This window comes from Vidua chalybeata, chromosome 3 (genome assembly GCF_026979565.1).
Source record: "Vidua chalybeata isolate OUT-0048 chromosome 3, bVidCha1 merged haplotype, whole genome shotgun sequence".
Classification (NCBI taxonomy): Eukaryota; Metazoa; Chordata; class Aves; order Passeriformes; family Viduidae; genus Vidua; species Vidua chalybeata.
In genome coordinates, this window is record NC_071532.1 from 89639610 (window position 1) to 89657057 (window position 17448).

The 17448-nt window shown below is 37.1% G+C and overlaps 1 protein-coding gene across 1 annotated transcript in view; it reads right to left on the reverse strand.

The window, feature by feature from the left end:
* TINAG (tubulointerstitial nephritis antigen) overlaps positions 1–17448 on the reverse strand; it is a 35032-nt gene that overhangs the window by 15370 nt on the left and 2214 nt on the right. Inside the window, exons 3-8 of the mRNA XM_053938579.1 lie at positions 16751–16840; positions 15244–15358; positions 9628–9751; positions 7768–7918; positions 2129–2309; positions 1660–1705 (exon numbers count right to left, since the gene is read on the reverse strand). Of these exons, the coding sequence (XP_053794554.1) occupies positions 1660–1705; positions 2129–2309; positions 7768–7918; positions 9628–9751; positions 15244–15358; positions 16751–16840 (707 nt within the window). The remainder of the gene's footprint in view (positions 1–1659; positions 1706–2128; positions 2310–7767; positions 7919–9627; positions 9752–15243; positions 15359–16750; positions 16841–17448) is intronic.

A 17448-nucleotide genomic window follows, 5' to 3' on the forward strand; every position in this document is an offset into this window, starting at 1 on the left:
GAATATTTCCCAGCTATTAAATGTTGCTTAGTATATTAGATAAGACTGTCCCTAAGCAATTTGTAAGTTCTTCAGGAATGACAAGTGAATAAATAATGGAAACCTTCTTCAGTATTTGAAGATCATTTGCAGAAAAAAGTATTATATGGTTTTAAAATTAGACTTTTGCCCTCGCTGCATTTGTAATATGGGAAGGTGGAAGAGAGGATCAGTGACAAATTACACGGTCATAACTGTGATTAATTTAAAAATCATATTATAGTCAAAAGAAAAAACAGCAAGTGACTTCACTCAGTGATGCATACTCTCCGTTATATGTCATTATGTAGATCTTGATTTTTCTATAAACAGCATTACCTTAACCTGATACACAAAAGCATTATTTTTTTTAATTATACGAGTTGTTGAATGGCTGAATCCTAACAAATGGTTGAATATTGATTATTTAATGTATAAAATTTAATGCTAGCAGATTAATCTAGAAAAATGTTTGAGGTTTGAAAATCTGTCTTGAGGATCCTAAATTTTATCATTTTCTAAAACTGGCAGAAAATACTGTCTTTGCATCTAGATCAAATGCAGTGTGGGAAATAATATTTTCCTTGAGCAAGCAAACTTGGACAGAACAAAAAAAAAAAGACTGATGGTATTGATCTTATTAAGTCTGAGCTTCAGATTAATTGCAACTGCCCACATAAAGAGCTTTAAGAAGTAATTTCTACTACATGATGCACTAAAACAAATTCTATTTAATGATCAAAACCATTGGAATAATAAATTGAAGATTATGATAATTCCTTATATAATTAAAGGCAGTAGAAATGCAGAAGTCCCCTGAAGTAAAATTCTTTGATTTTGCATCAGCCAGCTGTCCAAGAGAGGTGGAGATCCTGCACTATGACTTTTCTCCATCATCCCAAGCCCCATATCCATCAATCTCTCTAGTAACACTGGCCTGGGCTGTGAGCAGGAATCTGCATTTTCAGCTGGTGCCAGCACCACACATGGCCACAAATGGACAGTATGCAGGGTAAAAAAAAATGTTCGCAGTTCCCTACTCAATGCTGAAATCTCTTTTTTTCTGACCTCTGAGAGGTCTTCATTGCAGAGCTGAGAGGTCTTCACTGCAGAGCTCAGCAGAAAAATTCAAAACTGGTAGGCATCAACAAGAGCATTTGGTCTCTGAAGTAAGAAATTCTGGGGTATTTCAGTACTGAATGATCTGCTGGAAGGCCCACATAGTTCAGTATTACCTTCAGATGAGAGCAGGTCTGGTGGGCTGGCCTTAGCTGTGGGGTAATCAACCCCAGCCCTACAGAACCAAGTTTGGCTAACATTTAATTCCACCTGCACGGCCACAAATTGCTATTTCACCAATGACCAAAGAACTATCATGAAAAAAGGCACAGATATTTCCTGCACACAGATTTTGCACAAATGTTCAACATATCCAGCACAAGGTCATTTTACTCTTTACAGGCTCTGATGCAGTCATGCTGCCTTCAGAGCCACTATTTACTCACCAAATGTCCCTGGATGAGCTACAGTGCATATGACTGGTTTCTTCACATATAATTTGCATTTTCTAATATTTTGATACAAGGTCATTGCACAGTCTAACTATTTCAATAATGTTATCATCCTTCAAACTTACCATACCTTGCACTGGTCCTCTGTCCTTGATTTCTTTCATTATATCAGTTTCCTGAGAGGAGGTGAGAGAAGCAACAGAGAGCAAGGGAAGATTACATTTATTAAGTAAAATTAAAACTCATACTAATTTAATGTGTGCACATATATATAGTATAAATATACCTTTGTACTCATATTTCTGCTGGAGAATATTTGGTTTACCAATTTAACAAAACCTTCAGAAACATGTTTAAGAAGAACAACTGCAGTGTTATGACTCCATACTTTCTTTTCTATTTCTATGGGACTACAAAGTATCAACTTTAAAGAATTTAGGTACAACTGAGAAACTATAAAGAATTTCAACTCATAGAAAAATTCAAGGGCAACATAAAGGAAAATTCAGAGCTCTAGTCTTGAAGTTAAGTGAACATATTTTAATCAAACCTCAAAGGAGTAAAATCATTGAGACAACAGATGAATTTCATGAACTTACTTTTGAGGACACCCTGTAGTGAGAGGCACACCGGTATAACCGATTGGATTTTTCAAAAGCATTGGGACATGGCCCATTTGTATGGTTTTTTCCATATTCACTTGACACATAACACTGACTTTCAGCTGATGGCCCCAGGTGTTTGTTCCAAAATGATGGATAGCAAGCATATGATACAACCCTGTTCAGGTAGTTAAAAAAAGAGTCGATAAGAAGCTCGCTCAAAAATTTTTGCCATTTTACATCAAACTTTTAATTATTTTGCAACTGTCGTTTTCCATGTAATATTCTTCAGAAATGTGGACGGCATATCTTCAGCTGGATGGCATTTCCATCAATTGATATACATGATATTTATGATTAAGTTTCCATTACAGTAGTCCTCTCCCCACCCTTCTCCAAAGAGAGATGGGGTAAAAAATGTGTTTAGTAATTGTCACCTGGTACATTCATCTTATTAATGATGCATGAAAGTTCACACTGAAAAAGATCAATAAATTACCAATGTTGTCAATGGGCTGGCTTCATTTATCAAAAATAGCTTGTGAAATGGAATACGTGGAATACTGATAGACATTTCTGAAAGAATATACAAATTTCTGAGTTAATGCCATGCAGGCCTACAAGAGGGTTTCTTTTACAGAGCATAATTAAATATTTTACTGAAACAGAATACTTTAAAATAGTCAGTCCTATAAAAAGCATTTGTATTTAAGTAGCTCATCAATTATACTGGACTTTCTGAACCTGAGGAACTCAAAACTATATTTCTACACAATATGGAGTATAACTACTCCAGTGTATACTTAGCTGTCAGGAGTTTTACAAGATAAGCCCGTATAAGCTTCAGCTGTTTTGAATAAGACATAGAATTTTACCATTAACATTTGGTGATAGAAAATCTGAGAATATATTTTTATTTCTGCCCAAAGTAGACCACATACACACAGTAGCACACTGGAGCTGTGTGGTAATCGCAGTAAGATCTCTGAACTGAGTCACAGTCACATCTGAATCTTTTCACCAACCACAGTTTCTGCAGCCTTGATTAACACAATTGAACAGATTTCTGCTGAAGCACAATTTCATATGTGCTGAAGCATAATGTCATATGTGCTGAAGCATCAGCACAACAGTAAACATTAAAAACACTTCAAGGAAAAGAACCTTCCAAAAGAGTCATAGAAGAAAAACAGAATAGGTTTATATGCACAAATATAGATACATATATACAAAAATAATGTTAGAAACAAGCAGGATCCAGGGCCAACCAGGAAAACTCTGTAGTGTGTTCATACATTCTTGACAGAATTCGTTTGAAGCCATGTTTGTGTGTTCAATCTAATGAAATTTTTGTGGATTCATTGCATTTATATATTTGACTTGTGAGATAAGAAAATAATCCTAAACATTAGACTATGTTATTTGCAAGCTGGCTAATAACAATAACATCTTTCTCATACCCTACAGCTGCCAAGAGCCCCAGGTACAAATCAGATTAAGCCCTATTGTGATTGGAAGCACTATTTACATTCATGTCTAACTCCTATACCACCTGAAAATGAAGTGTTTCTTCCTCATTCTTGATGAATATAACCTTTTTGTTTTCCTTATTAGTTAGAATAGATGCTTCCAAGAACACTTATTTCTCCCAAATTATGATTTGTAACTGAAGCACTTTAATGATAATTAGTAATAAATACATATTTATTCTTTAATTAATCGAGGAATACAAAGAGAAAGTGATATTTAAACAGTGTTTCAGCTCCACTTACAGCAGATTTCACTGTTAATTGGGTGTTTAGTGATTCTGAAAAGTCAAATCTCAGCACTGGCCTAGCTTCCTTGAGCTTTATGGAAATCTTTTTCTGTCTTCACTGGGGATAGTTTAGGCCAGCACTTGATTTTTCTGAACATCTGTCAAAAACCTGAGCTGAGCACACTCCAGAAATCAAAACAGCAGAAACTTTAAACAGCATTGAACGCCTGCTGTGATAATTTACAAGGCCCCAGAGAAAATCAATGTGCTTTCTCCCTATTGCAGTGTATGGAGATAATGACACAATGATTGTAATATAACGATTCCTAAAAATAAGTCACCTGAGAGTATATGGAAGCAAAAACTATTTGACAGGGCTCATTCAAAAGACACTTCTAACTTGTAGGCCATACATTTCCATTTTTTTTTTCATTGTCACAGGTAAAAGGTTATGGATTATGGGGTTTAGCTACAAAACTGATTAAATAACTGATTAAATTATGAGTCAAATGAATCAAAATTTTCTTTTGTTTTTTTAATTGTTGTTCTTGATATTATTTTCTCTTGGGTACTGTCAGAGACTTAACATTGGGCTAGATGGACACTTTTCAGACCCAGAGTGCTCTCCATGTGTTCTTCTAGTATCTGTTCTAAAGCTATTTGGATATTTCACTGAATGTGTTTATTTGTGTCTGGAAATGTTGGAATGGGTTTTGAAATCTAATTTGAACTTGAGGAAAGAAAAGCAGAATGTAGAAATGTTTATAAAAATAGGTAAGTAGGAATACTTTTATGTGTAGTACTTTGATGACAAATCAATGATCAGGGATAAAAATGGGTAGCAAGCACAGGTCTCTCATAGCACAATGATGTTGTACGTGTTGGAGCTAGCTCCATGGCAACAAAAAGCATAATAAATGACTAAGAAACTAATTCTGGATTGCTGAGATTTGTTGGATATTTAGATAGTTTCCAAAAATTCATTATGGTTTTCACAACTGCCCTTCAGATTTTTCACTGAGATGATCAGTTCCAAGAGGCTGGTGAATAATACGAGGCTGAGCAATAAGCAAGTACTTGGGAGTGTGGAGGTGAAAAGACAGTTCACAGGTGTGCTGTGTGAACTGAGGTGCTGTGGCTCTATGTTTTCAGGCTCACATCAGTCAGAAATCCTGCTCAGCACACCACTGTCACGCTGCTACTCAGTCAGGTCAAACATAATGTTATTGCATTCACACTAGAACAAGCTCCTGGGAAGGTATAGCTAGGTTGATAATGAAGTGCCTTGTAGAGCTTCAGCCTGCCTTGCTTTTCTTTTAAAAATAAGCTAAGTCTTCTATACTTAAATTGCTTCTGCATAACAGGCCATGTCACTAATCACAGTGCTAAGGTCAAAATAATACTACGTTCTGGCATAGGAAGAATTTTATTATAATGGGGTTCATGGTAGTTGTGCCTGTACAGGGGTAACAGAGGGAATAGAAAACCAGGAGATTGTCCTATTGCTGCATTCTTTACAGCTTTTCCTCTAAAAATAACATGGTCCAACTGTTGTAGAGATAATGCTCATAAAAATTATTCTCACTTCTCATATCTACACCAGCAATTCTTGTGGTCCTGTTTTTAACTGGCAAGAAAACAGTCTAAAGAGAAAGAGTTGCAATTACTCTCCAAAAACATGAGCTACTGAGTAAAATGAGAATGTTCTTCTAGTTACAGAAAAGTATTGCAGTTAAAAAGTGCTTACAATTAAAATGTCCAGTTATAACTTTCGTTTCTTCGTTAATGAAGCTTTTTCCCTTAGCTCCTGAGGTGCTGAGGGGCCTTTGCTAATCACTCAGCTGAAGGATCTCCTTCTTAAAACCTAAATGAAAGCTGGTTTACTGTTGAAACCCTGAGAGAAAAAGATAGAGGAGCACTTGAAGTAAACTCCCCCCATAACAATACAATGTCCTTGTCACATCAGAAATACTTTGACACACTTGCGGAAAGCAGAATTATCACTTGTATGGTGTGACAGGTCTCCTGGATCCCCAGAATGCCATGTCAACTATGACACTATCATGTCTGACATTCTTTTGCTCTTGACATGGTTAGTTTGTTTGTTTGTGTTATAAATAAAATGAAAAGTTGACAGAGAGAACACCTGAGATCACTCCATCAGTCAATTTCAGGTATATCAGAGTAAGGGATGAGATTGCGTGAAAGCAAGACAGGAAATACGATTTTAGTATGGAAGAGAAAGGATAAAAAAAGTCTGGTAATGTGAGAAACAGCACAATTTAATTATATGGTATCTAAAATGCAGTTATTGAACTTTTCCTGGAAACCATTTCCAGGCATACAAACTTCAAGGAGAGGACTGGAAGCAGGATGTGTGGACTTCCCATGACAGGTAATGATGATATGGTGAGACAGTCCGACCACGATGAAATGACTGGCTCCATAGAGAATAAGGAAAGCAGTACCTATCATTTAGCTTGTCTTTAGTGACATTTTCAGCATAGGTTTCTGTGGTGTCCCTCTAGTTTATTAGATTAGGTAAATTGCTTACAAGGTCAATTGTGGACTGGCATGTTGAAAGGTCAACAGACCAAAGTGACTGGTGTCCGTTTATTAATGGCATTCCCCAGGAGACAACACAAAAGCAACACTTCTGTTTCTCTATTAACAATCTGGACAGACAGATGTAAGTCACCTTTAGCAAGTTTGTGAAGAATGTAAAACTTTTAGGGAGTGATTAGTATGCATGGCTGCTGTTCAGAGCAGTGTTAATAGGCTGAAGAAATGAGCCTGACAGAAATATCCTGAATTTCAATAAAAACAGATGGCAAATCCTGCCTCTGAGCCAGAACTGCCCAGGTACTGTCAGGGCACTGCCTGTGTAGAAAGTCATTTAACAGAGAAGGACATGAGATCCTTAGAAACAGAAAGTTGAATGTAGGTGAGCAGTGAACCCTCTTGGCAAATGTGGACGCTCAATACTGGGCTGTGTTACCAAGAACATAACCAAGACATTGTGAAAAATTAATCTCCCCCTCAAATTACAACTCAGCAGATGGAGCTATATTTTCACTTATGTGTTTCCTGGGAAAGACACTGACAAACTGAGTAAATCCATTGGAAGGCACTTAGGGGACTGGAGCTGAGGCAGCTGGACTTTTTCAGTTTAGAGAAGAGAAAGCCAACAGAGTATATCATTCTTGTCTTCAGCTACATAAGAAGAGGCATAGAGAAGACAGAACAAAAGTCTTGGAGATGCACAGTGAAAAGCTGGAAGGAAGGTACCAGTCACAGGTTCTACCAAGGAATATGCTGATATAAGAAAAAGGTGTTTGATCATAAGTCAAAAAAGTGACCTGCTGCAAGAAAGGTTGTGGAAACTCCATCCTTGAAGATACTCAAAATGTGTCCAGGGAAATGGCCTAAATAGCCTGATCTAATTTTAAAGTCATGCTTTGAGCAGAATGTTGGATCAGGTCACCTCCAAAGTTCCAACCAAAACAATTTCATCATTCCATGAATGATTATATCCCATTTTAAAGGTTCTAGGTTTTCATGGGGAATTTGATAGCTCTTAACTCTGCTTAGTGTGATCTGAAGGAAGAGGGATCTAGGTACAGTCTTTAATAGAGTGTTGCACTCTGGAGCCTTGGAATGAGATGAGTACAAGTTGCTTTATAGAGAAAAGACATTTGATTCTTTTGAATATTCACAATGATGTCTCATGTAACTAGCTGCTTACTCAAGGTTGTTTCAAATGAAGAGCCTGTATCTCAAAAAACACAGACGTTTTAAGTACATTTACAGTATCGTCTTATTGCAAATTAAACAACGGTTTCAATTTAAAATAATCTAAACAGACAGATATAATATTTACCCATGTGTTTTCAGATATCTCCAGGCACCATCAATACTTCCACCATTACATCCATGTTGATTCCTGGTATCACAAGAGATCAAGTTCTGAGCAGAAAGGTTGTCTGTGATCTGACCCTTTGAATGAATTGCTATTCTATCTGCTGCAACACCTGTTTGAAAATAAATTTTCTGTTATTAAAATCAAGTAATTACTCACAACTTTGCATTTGTTTTTGTGAAAGAGGGACAGAAATACAACCTCAATATTTTCTGTGTGTGCAGATATCTTCACTAAACAGTATTGATATAATCTGTCCAGACTTTTGTGAGAGAGGATTGTGAAACTCCAAAGCATCATGAGCAACTTTGCTGTTATATGACAAATTCCTAGATTTACTGGCTATTATAAAGTGACAAATATCTAAATATCAGATGAGACATTTGCATAATTGTCTGTATCGTGTTTGTAAATGCATATTCACATCTGGTTGTCTTCAGCAGAAGAAACAAATGCTTCCCAGCTTTCTGCAGCTGAATCCCCAAATCTCTTTACTTTCTTTTCAACCTTTCTTTCATTTATGTGAGGAGAAAGAAAAAAAAAAGAGCAGTCCTATGAAGAAGAAAATTCAAGACTGAAAATATATATTGGTTTTATTACAAAAAATATTTGGAGATGTTCATATTGAAGTGTAAATGTAGGACTCTTTACACCTCATTCCCTTGTTACACAAAATTATTCCTCAGACATAGATACTTTATCTGAATTCAATCAGATAATGATGATTCTTAGTACTTACATATTTGTGAACTGATTTAAAGGCAGACTAGGTTAACTAAGTTATGGGTGAAATTAAGGTGCTTTTACTTTCTTTATCAAATGATAATGCAGCAATCATTAAGTTTCATTGTAAGTCATTACCTATGATTAAATTTTATTTGTATTAATTTTAGCCCCGCATATTTGATTTGTAAAATAATTTTTTTTTTTAAATCTCTTGAAATCTAAATCCCAGTCAAAATCAATACTAACTTTGGTGAACTCTGAGGAAGACTTCAGAAAAGAAAGTTTGCTGATATCAGGTGACAACTATATTTTGTGCTTTTGGGAGTTGTCCTATGATAATGAATTGATTTTCATAGGTATAAAAGCCTTTTATTGTAAAATTCTGGAATACTTACAGAAATTATTCATGATAGGAAAAAATTATTCAGCAGTGCTTGTCTGTTCATTGAGCAACAACTGATCTTGAATACTCAGACTGAAAATGTTAGATGCACCTAAACAACATGTGAAGGCATTTCACACTATATAGCTTTGAAAATAATTATGTGAATTAAAATAAAAATATTTGTTTATGGAAATGAAAAATTAGACACAATATCTGCACAAAGTCTTTCCCTCAGTGATCTCTGTCCATCTCTGTAGTAATCTGTTAAAAGAGCTGTTAAAAGCTCTCCTGGTTTTCTCTTTTTAAAATTGCAGTGGATAAGATACATCAGAAAAAGAGCACATTCAGTCTGTTTTTTTCAGGGAGCTGGGATTAGCTGACCTAAAAGCTCCTTTCCTTCTCTTACTGATGTGATTTAAAGAAGCAGTTGCAGAAAACTGCACCTGTGAGGACCCACTGGCCAAATAAGTCAGAAAGATTGATCGCATGCTTATGTTACACAATTTTATGAAAAGCAAAGTGCTGCAGCTTAGATTGACATTTAAAGATTTTGGGACAATATAGAGGAAAAATTGCAGCAATTTTAAATGTTCCTATTTGGTAATAAAAGGTGAAAAGCAAGTTGATATTATTTTGTAACTAACTACCACAATTTTCATTACACACCTAACATCACTGATACTTTCAAAGGGAGTAAAAAGAAATATTACTTGCGGTTGAAAAAGCCCAGGATGCTCCACAGTTTCGCTGATCCAAAGGATCGTGAATCCACTCAGGCCACTCATAAGTGGCTGAAAAGATTGCAGGAAACTTTTCTTCTGGAAGTGACTTTCCCTAAAACAAAATGTAGAAGATCTGTTTATGCTAAATTTCCTATTTTTATCGTAAATTTTAGTGTAATTTTGTTTGTAAAATTCTTAAGTTTTAGACTAAGGAAACCTAAAGCATTGGCCCCTATGACTTCCTGAGCAACTCTGTGGTGGTTTCCCCATGGCTGTGTGCTGCAGACCCCTGAGAGCAGGAGGGCTCTGGCACTCCATTAGCTGAGCTGAAAAGCTGAGCTTCGAGACTGCCAACGTGAATAACCTGACCAGTTCTTCTCTGATTTTTATCTCAAACAATAATTCACTATGAAATTTGCTAAGTGTGACCCAGCTGGCATTTTTGGAAAGAAAAGCCCTCTGCTACAAATAGCAGTGAAGTTAAATACCTGTTACCCTGTTCTCCTAGACACGTGGCTGTAGGTAAGAAATTTCAGTCACTGTGGGAGAGGAATCAGTACAGTGTATCATTGATTTTTCTTTTACATAGAGGCTATTCAGTCTGAAGCAATTATTCCCTTTCTAGAATAAAAATCAGTGATTTTTCTTCTGCTTTTCAATCTGATAGTGAATTCATGAAAATTCATATCTGCTCCCTAAAGCAATTTGGCCAGCTATTTCTGGCACCTTCATCTCTCAGCCTTAATTTATGTCCCCCTCCAAAGTCCTCCAAGCTTTGAACAAATATTTGCATATACAAGAGCCATCTGGTACAACTGCTAATAATCTGCTCTTTGTTCAACATATCAAAATCATTGACCCATTGACCCATTTGGTTTTTTTTACTGTTGAACTTAATGGAATGATGGATTATGCTGTGCAAGGAAATAGGAATGGCCACAGAAAATTGCAATATTAGGCCATGCAATCAGTCTGTTTCAAAAAATTGTTGATAACCTCAGTTCCAGACGGAAATACAATATACAAAATAAGATAATCTGTTCCTAAGCAAAATACTCACTGATGTTTCTTTCTCATAAGCAAGCTGAAATTGTGAAGCACGACGGCTTCCATCCTGTTTAAATTCTGGGTACCCTTGCTAAAACATTTTTCTAAATTGTTTATGTGATTTATAAGCATAAATCATACCTTTTGCTAAGATAATTTAAACGTTTGAGGCCAGTTCTTTCAAACTATTTTAGGACTCTTTGGAGAACCAAATTTTAGCCCTTTGCCTGTATCAAGATCACTTTGTTGTGTACACTGTGAAACAGCGGCACCTCCATCCAGCTTGTACACTTGGATTTGCCACAGAGAATCCCCAGCTGAGAAAAAGTGGGTGAGGAAAAAAGAAGCTTGTATCTCAGGTCTTTATCTGACATTAGGCTGGGGCACAACTCCAACAGGCAAATTGGTACAGTCTGTGTGTATTCCCAGACCCAGTGGTTCTAGGTTAGGCAGGTTAGATGCAGACTGCGAGTCCTGAATCCATGAAAGAATACTGCAAGCTGTTAGGTCACTTCAATGATTTTGAAAGTCTCACCTCCACCCATACAAGGCCAAAAATTTTTTTAAAACTTGCTAAAATATTAATCTCAGTGTTTTGATTAATCAGTGTCAAAGACTGTTTTTTCAGAGTATTATATACATGGGACTTGCAACATCAAGTGATACTCAGGAAGCAGCAACTAATTTAAATAATAACTTGACAAATTATCATTATGTTCGTTATTAGTGAGTAAGCACTAGCTCAAGATTTACTTTGAAGATGAAACATACAGGAGAAATCCCAGACAAATAGATTTTCTTTTATATGATGAGACTGTTCACTACCAACCAGTAAAAAGCAAAATCTGGCAAATGTTTAGCACAATTACGTGGGTAATGGCTGCTTACAATGCTCATTATGATGCTTCATTACAAATGAGGCCAATGAGAAAAGCAAAATTCCACAAAGATCTCCAGTCTTGACAATGTATTACTTTATGTATTCCTAACCCACTGTCAATGTATTTATTAGCCTCATATTGTAAATCCTGGAGCAAATTCCTCATTAACCCTCAGCCTTGCCATTTAGAAATACAGGACTGATCTATAGCCGGAAACATTGGGGTTTTTTTTTTCTGAAAAAGTTTCTACCCTGATATTGAGAAGTACTACTAGTCTGTGTCAAATACCAAGTCTAGACAACTGTTTCTCAATGTATGCTCCATGGACCAGCATCAGACAGCACAAGGCAATCAGCAAAATGAATGGTGAACTATTTTTAAACCTTTATATGTACTCTCTGCAGTGAAGTTAGCAGTCTGGCCAAAGCAGGAAGGTAAGAGGACATAAAAGAGCACTCAAATTTCAACAATGACTTCTTCAGAAAAGATGACCAATAAGAGAGAAAAGGCCAAAGATAACTGAATTTGCAAATGTGGAAATAGCTTCCCTGAGGGAAAGCAATTTTTTTTTAATGTAGCAGAAAGATCCTGGACATCAATTGCTTTGTGAAGACCAAATGGGCACGAAGGACCTTCAATTTGCAAGAGAAATACAACTGCTGAGGGTTTTTACTGTGAAAAGCCATATACCAGTGGAACAGAGGGTGTACTTTGTCCACTTTCCAATTGTTTTTATGAGTTTATTGATATTTAGAGAAAAAATGGTGCCTTATTACTGAATTATGTATTTCATCTTCTTGTAAGATGGCACTCAGGTGTGTTCCTTTTTGCTGGGGGTGCAGACCTTACCATTGCAATGTACCTCTTGCCAGGACTGGTGCTGACAGAGTACCACCAAAAGCACATCACAATGCTTTTAAAGGTGTTGAAACTATTTTTTGCTACATGGAACTTCAAGAATGATTGCACTGTCTCCTGCAGTGAAAAATGCCTTCTCAGATGGAGGAGCTTCAGCTTTGTCAGGAGTCAAACAGTTTTAGTGGTGCATTTAGCTTTGGTCTATACTCAGGTCTAGCCATACTGTGCAACAAAGGGTCCTCAGTTCAGATTTGGTTCTTGCTCCATATCATTGCCTTTTGGGTGTTCTAATGTACCATCATGACAAACTTCCCTTCCAGACAAAAGTATCACCTTGTTGAGTAGGTAAAGTCTTTTATTAAAAGCAGAACTTTTAGAAGTTCTATGAGCAACTTCAGGAAGTTTGTGACTTCCCTAAGAATTTTGCAGAACCTGAGAAAGTCATACGGAGAGTACTATTTCATATTTTTAGCTTTTTTAAGTAGAAGGATTTCCTAGAATCCTGTGAAAGGTATGTGATTCCATCAACATGTAAGGAAGTCTCATGATGACTAAGTGCATGAATGTGCCAAGTTGAATTTCTGGAGAAAAATGCATTGAATCTCCTTGGGTATCTGTCAGTGCCAAAGGGAGTTGGGTTGTGGCTCACAGACTTCATAAAACAGCAGACAGAGAAAATATGACTGAGAAATGTATCTGTGGAACAAAGGCTGTAAGAAGTGTAGCAGTGAAAGTAACTGCAGGAAGCTTAATAACAATGATTCAATAAGCTGGATGTAATGCAGGACTACTGAGTAAACAGCTACTACAAACTGAATGGAGGAAAGGAAGTATCATAAAGAACTTCTTGAAACCTTCCCTTTCCTGTTTTCCTGGGTGGGGTTTGTCTCACCTAGCTAGATACCTAGCAATAGAAATGTCAATCTCTAGGCTGGGTACGTGACATCCTTTTTTTGCCTGTGCTATATAAGCTTCACACTGTATCCCTCAAGGAAAATGCCAAAAACAACAAATCAATCCAACTCTTTTGAGCCTCAATGCAGTTCGCTGTTAACTTAAGGCAGACACATATTAAATATTAAATTCTTTTATGCCATTGTCTTATTTTGACCTGCCATCTTCAAGTGAAATAATACTTCTTTGTCTGCAAAAAGTAGTCCAGAAAATCCTATGAGGCAAAACTCCAAAGCTTAATTACTGTCCATTTCTTGCTCTGGCAAACCTTCAGAGTGTAATTTTGATTGATTTGGCCAATCTGGGCCCAAGCCCAATGCCTCACCATTCTGGTGCAGGGAGCTGATATTGTGTGTAACCAAGAATGGTCTGAATCAAGCACAAGGGTTAGGACTGCTCAAATTATTGCAGAGGCCATGCCCTCTTTCCCCAAAACCCACTCAAGTGGCAGCTCTCTACTTAGTACACAGGGCCTTCTATCATGTGGAAATCTTTCAGCCACTGATGCCCAAAGTATATCTATATATGCAGCTTTGTAGATTTTTAATATACAGCTGTATAATTTCTCATGTTTTCTCACACTTCAGAATAGTAGATTACCCTTTCTCACATATTTATGCCACCTTCTTGAAATTCTGTTTAAATAAATAGTCTTATTTTTAAGAAAAGCATTCCTAACAAGAACACTATGTTTTGCACCAGCACACAGGAGACATAACAAAATATATAGCTGAGAACCCCTTGGAGAGACTCCAAGGGCCAGGCCCAAAGGTGGTTACCAGGGCAACTGATCTCCTATAGGATGTACTTGCTAGATATATTAATTAATTAAACTTGCAAAATTTGTGGAAATCCCATATTGGGCATGCACAAAGGTATTTTGTGCACCTGAAGGCTTTATTAAAGAACTGCTCTTTATATTACTGCCTTTAATATTGTTTGGAAAGTTTTATTTTGATTGTCGAAACACCACAACACATAAACAAGCATCAAAAATTGACTTCTAATAGATAATGAAATGGCATCACTTGCCTGAGCTATATTGAATGCAAAGATAAACACCTGTTATATTTAACACCTTTGCAAACATTGGATCTATCTATTTATACTTTCACTTCTAATTTCACTCTGGTGAGCTAGTTAGGTAGGAGATTTTTGGTCTGCGAATTCCATAAATTGTGTCCTCTAAGAAAGAAAAAAAGTAACTGATCCAAAGCATTGGAAAAATCACTCTGGATTTGATAACTTCTATTTTTTCTTAAATTGCTTAACCAACGTACATAACTTAAAGTATATTTGCTTTGATGCAGAGCTAATTTCAGCATAAATAAATGATAGGAAATTTAATTTAGCTTGAGAATTGCCATGGCCAAGGGGTTTAGAAAGCTGGTGGTAGAGAACCATTTCATTTTGCAATGATTCCCATAATTTTGCTGTCCATTTGTTCAAAAGCCAAAAAGAGCTTTCACAGCTTCTGTCAAAGATTGCTGTTTAGTCTCAGCTGTTCGCCTGAATGAACTATGCCCAGATGTATTTTTTCTGTGGTTACAGCTGTGTGTGCAATGATTAGCAAATGAAGCTAAATGGAATTAATATGGAGCTCTCTTAAGGAAGTAAACTACAATGATAAGTTAATATTGCTGCAGAGCTTCACAGTGATTAGGATTTTCTTTTGTTCCTTCTTATTTGATTTCTGTCAATAGGGCCAGACATTCTATGACTTACAGAATGTTCCAGGAACATCATATTCAACATGGAAACATTTAGTGAAAAAACCCTGAACCATACTCTTATAATTGTCCACATTTATTTTTGCATGTGACAAAGTTATTTTAAAAAATTAACAAGTGTACATGACACTTACAGGAGCTTCTCTCATATTCAGCAAAGAATGAGATGGAGGGAAGGTGCCCAGGCGCTTTTTGAAACCTTCTTCCACTGTCATTCCCCAGAACTGACTGTAGTTGTCAGCTTTCCATCTTCCTCACAGATGAAAGCCAAAAAGCAAGACCCAGGTTAGAGATAACACTCATATTAACACATTGCTTATTTAAGAGTACAACTAGCAAAAGCTTCAAGAAATAAATTTTTGAAATTGCATTTCAAAAACTTGCATTCAATATGCATGAGAAAATATTTATTATTGGCTTTTCCACTGCAGATAAGTGCAGATGGAGCAACACAGCAGAATATGAATAGTGGTGATTTGGGGCCAGCATCACTTCAGCCTGCAGGACATGAGCATGCAATACTTCAGAGTAGTACTGGCAAACAAGACACTCAGTCAAAACATTGCTGTTCTCTTGAAGTTATGCTCAAATCATGCTCCAGCCCAGATTCCCACAAAGAACTAGCAGTCTTGTGTTGTGAGTTGCAGTGCACCTTCAAGCTCTGGTGCACCAGCAGAGAGATACTGTTGAACCCAGCAAAAAGCCCAGCTGACACCTTCTGCCTGAGTTTTATACCATAACCACTGTGAGAGAAGGGCTCCCCATGGTTCTCTAAGTATTCCCTTGCTACTCTCAGGTGGACTGACTTTGCAATGTGGTCAGTGAAAAGTGCATGCACATGGAGAAGTTGAGTCATATCTCACCCATCACCCTTTGACAAATCTCATTGGTCACCACTGACAATAGACAGGGCCAGGCTCCAGGGGCCTAACTTGGTTGTTTATCCTAATTCAGTTGCTTTAAATGTCTCCCATGAAGTACAAAATGTTTCAGCACTGATGACAGCTTGAAATCTGGGAAGGCTTCATTGGTGAATTTGGCACCCCAGATCCTAGGGAGGCTGCCCCTGCATCCCTGTCTGTAACCAGCCAGCAGGCTCCCAAGGCACAGATCCAGTACCAGGGTCCCCAGTCTCTGTGCACTAGCCAGGGGAATGAGATTGCTAGCAAGAAAAACACCAAGCCCCCCAAGTTCTGATAACTTGATGCCCATTGCACATATCTTCTCCACTTCCAGTGCTACCTAGACTCCTGTTACATGGAACAGTGCTCTCAAGGGAGTAGAAAAAAAAATTACTTTAAATATCTATCCCAAGTAATAAACACAGTGAAGAATAGGGGAAGATGATGCAAATCTTGTTTTGAGAGAAAAGAAATTGTTCTAAATTTGGAGAATATTTTAGATAGATGTTTACAGCAGATGTTCTCTTACCAGCATGAGATGTTCAGTATCTTTCCATTTAAAGCTTTATAATCTGCCAGTGATTTGGAAAGTTTCACAAATGCATACTTACTGTCAAATTGCTGTAATGTATTTGGAGAAAGAAGGGGTGGGGAAGACTGCATACCTTGTTATTTGCACATACACAGAATGAGCAATACTGTGATGCATAACAAAACTTTAAAATAAAAGGGTTCTCACCCAAAATCTCCAGAATTGATGTGCTGAATTAAGTCTTGGCGAACAAGGCATATGTTTGTTGAACATTTCCAGAGACTGTTGAAACATTTGCTGAAAGGACAAGAATATAATTGAACAAAAATAAAAGAATTGTCAAAGGAAAAATATGCACTTTAACAGCAGAAAGCAGATGGAGGCGAAAAAAGTGTGAACAATATAATTGTCACAGAGTGTTTATGAAAACATAGCATCATTTCTTCCTACTTCACCGTCTAATGAGTTGGAACAAGGTGGGAAGGTTTACAGTTTGTGAGAAAGGTCATATCTGAAACATTTTGCTTCCATTTTTGTGAGACCAAACCAAAGAATGCAATGTTGATGATGATGATGCTGAAAAAATATGATATTTTGAGGAAGTTTTACTCTGGCAACTCAGAAAGGGTTTTGTGGCCCCAGACATTGTGCTCCAAGGACCCTGGGCTAAAGTCAGCACAGTGGGAGCTCCAGCCCTATTTGGGTGGGGCTGGAGCCCTGGGATTCCAGTCACTCCAGGGTAGGGTTGGTTTTTGGAGAGGCAAAGCTCAGGCAGCCAACTGCCAGGGCTGACAGCAAAGCTCCCCTGTCTGCACTGTCTGCTTCTGTCACAAGGCAGAGAAAGGGGTGCTCAAACAATTCAACACTTTTCTACATAAATAACTATAACTAAACTATAACTATAA